At 41.0% G+C, this 849-nt stretch overlaps 1 protein-coding gene across 1 annotated transcript; it reads left to right on the top strand.

The window, feature by feature from the left end:
• Positions 1-233: 233 nt before the first annotated feature.
• Positions 234-849, top strand: RHIMIDRAFT_143967 (uncharacterized protein; the record flags this gene model as incomplete). The annotated part of the gene is made up of 1 exon (XM_023605733.1): positions 234-849. A coding segment is annotated over exon 1 (527 nt), but the record flags the coding sequence as incomplete, so codon positions are not given.

The following is an 849-nucleotide window of genomic DNA, read 5'->3' as shown; positions in this document are numbered from 1 at the left end:
CCGATGTCATCAGGTATTTTTGGTAGCTGCGCCAGCTTCTTCTTAAAATCCTCACGCCTGTGTGCAGCGATATGGCTCACAAGGTCTCTTTTGGCAATAGCCTTTTTTCTTCCTGTATTTTCAAAGCATATGGTACATTTCATTTTAATATAGTAAGTTTTAGAAGAGGAAAAATATTGGTTGCTATTAAAAATAAAAAAATAACATGTTAGTCAAGAGTCTCACACTGGTATATTGCTTCAAAAAACGCTGTATGAACTGCGGTCTTTGAGACATTTGATTCTTCTGTATATCTGTTCTTTTCTTTCGGGAAGTTTGACATATGGCACCACCAGCACCCCCAAAATGGGCCACTGAGCTAGTAAATGAAATAAAGAGAATCGGTGGCATGATGGACTTCATTATCACACAGAACGAGGTTTGTCTTAATGTCGCTACTATTCGTAAAAATACAGACCGTATCGCTGCTTCCTTGGTTGCCCCCTCCACTACCAATACTGCTAGTAGTTCTGCTATTGCTGCTCTCACCATTTCCCATGCGGCTGTCCGCGATAACTTGATTGCAAAGCCAAAGGAAATAAAAAGTGTAGTTCTTGATGCCATTGCCAGTGTTGTAGAAGAAGAAGCCGATCCGAACAAGATCTATGAAGACATTAAGAGAGAAACAAACAATCTCGTTAATGCAACAATTGAGCAAGTTGGAGATTTTGTTGGTTGGACTGCCCTTCCTAGGCAATACAGAACAGCACTGCTCGGCGATGCCACAACCTTTGCAGCAAACAATGGCCTCCGGGATATTGGTTGCTTTGAACGAAATTGGATCATTGATTATGTTGTTCAGGGATGTTA

Source organism: Rhizopus microsporus (genome assembly GCF_002708625.1).
Source record: "Rhizopus microsporus ATCC 52813 unplaced genomic scaffold scaffold_97, whole genome shotgun sequence".
NCBI lineage: Eukaryota > Fungi > Mucoromycota > Mucoromycetes > Mucorales > Rhizopodaceae > Rhizopus > Rhizopus microsporus.
This window is presented reverse-complemented; position numbering and strand designations above follow the sequence as displayed.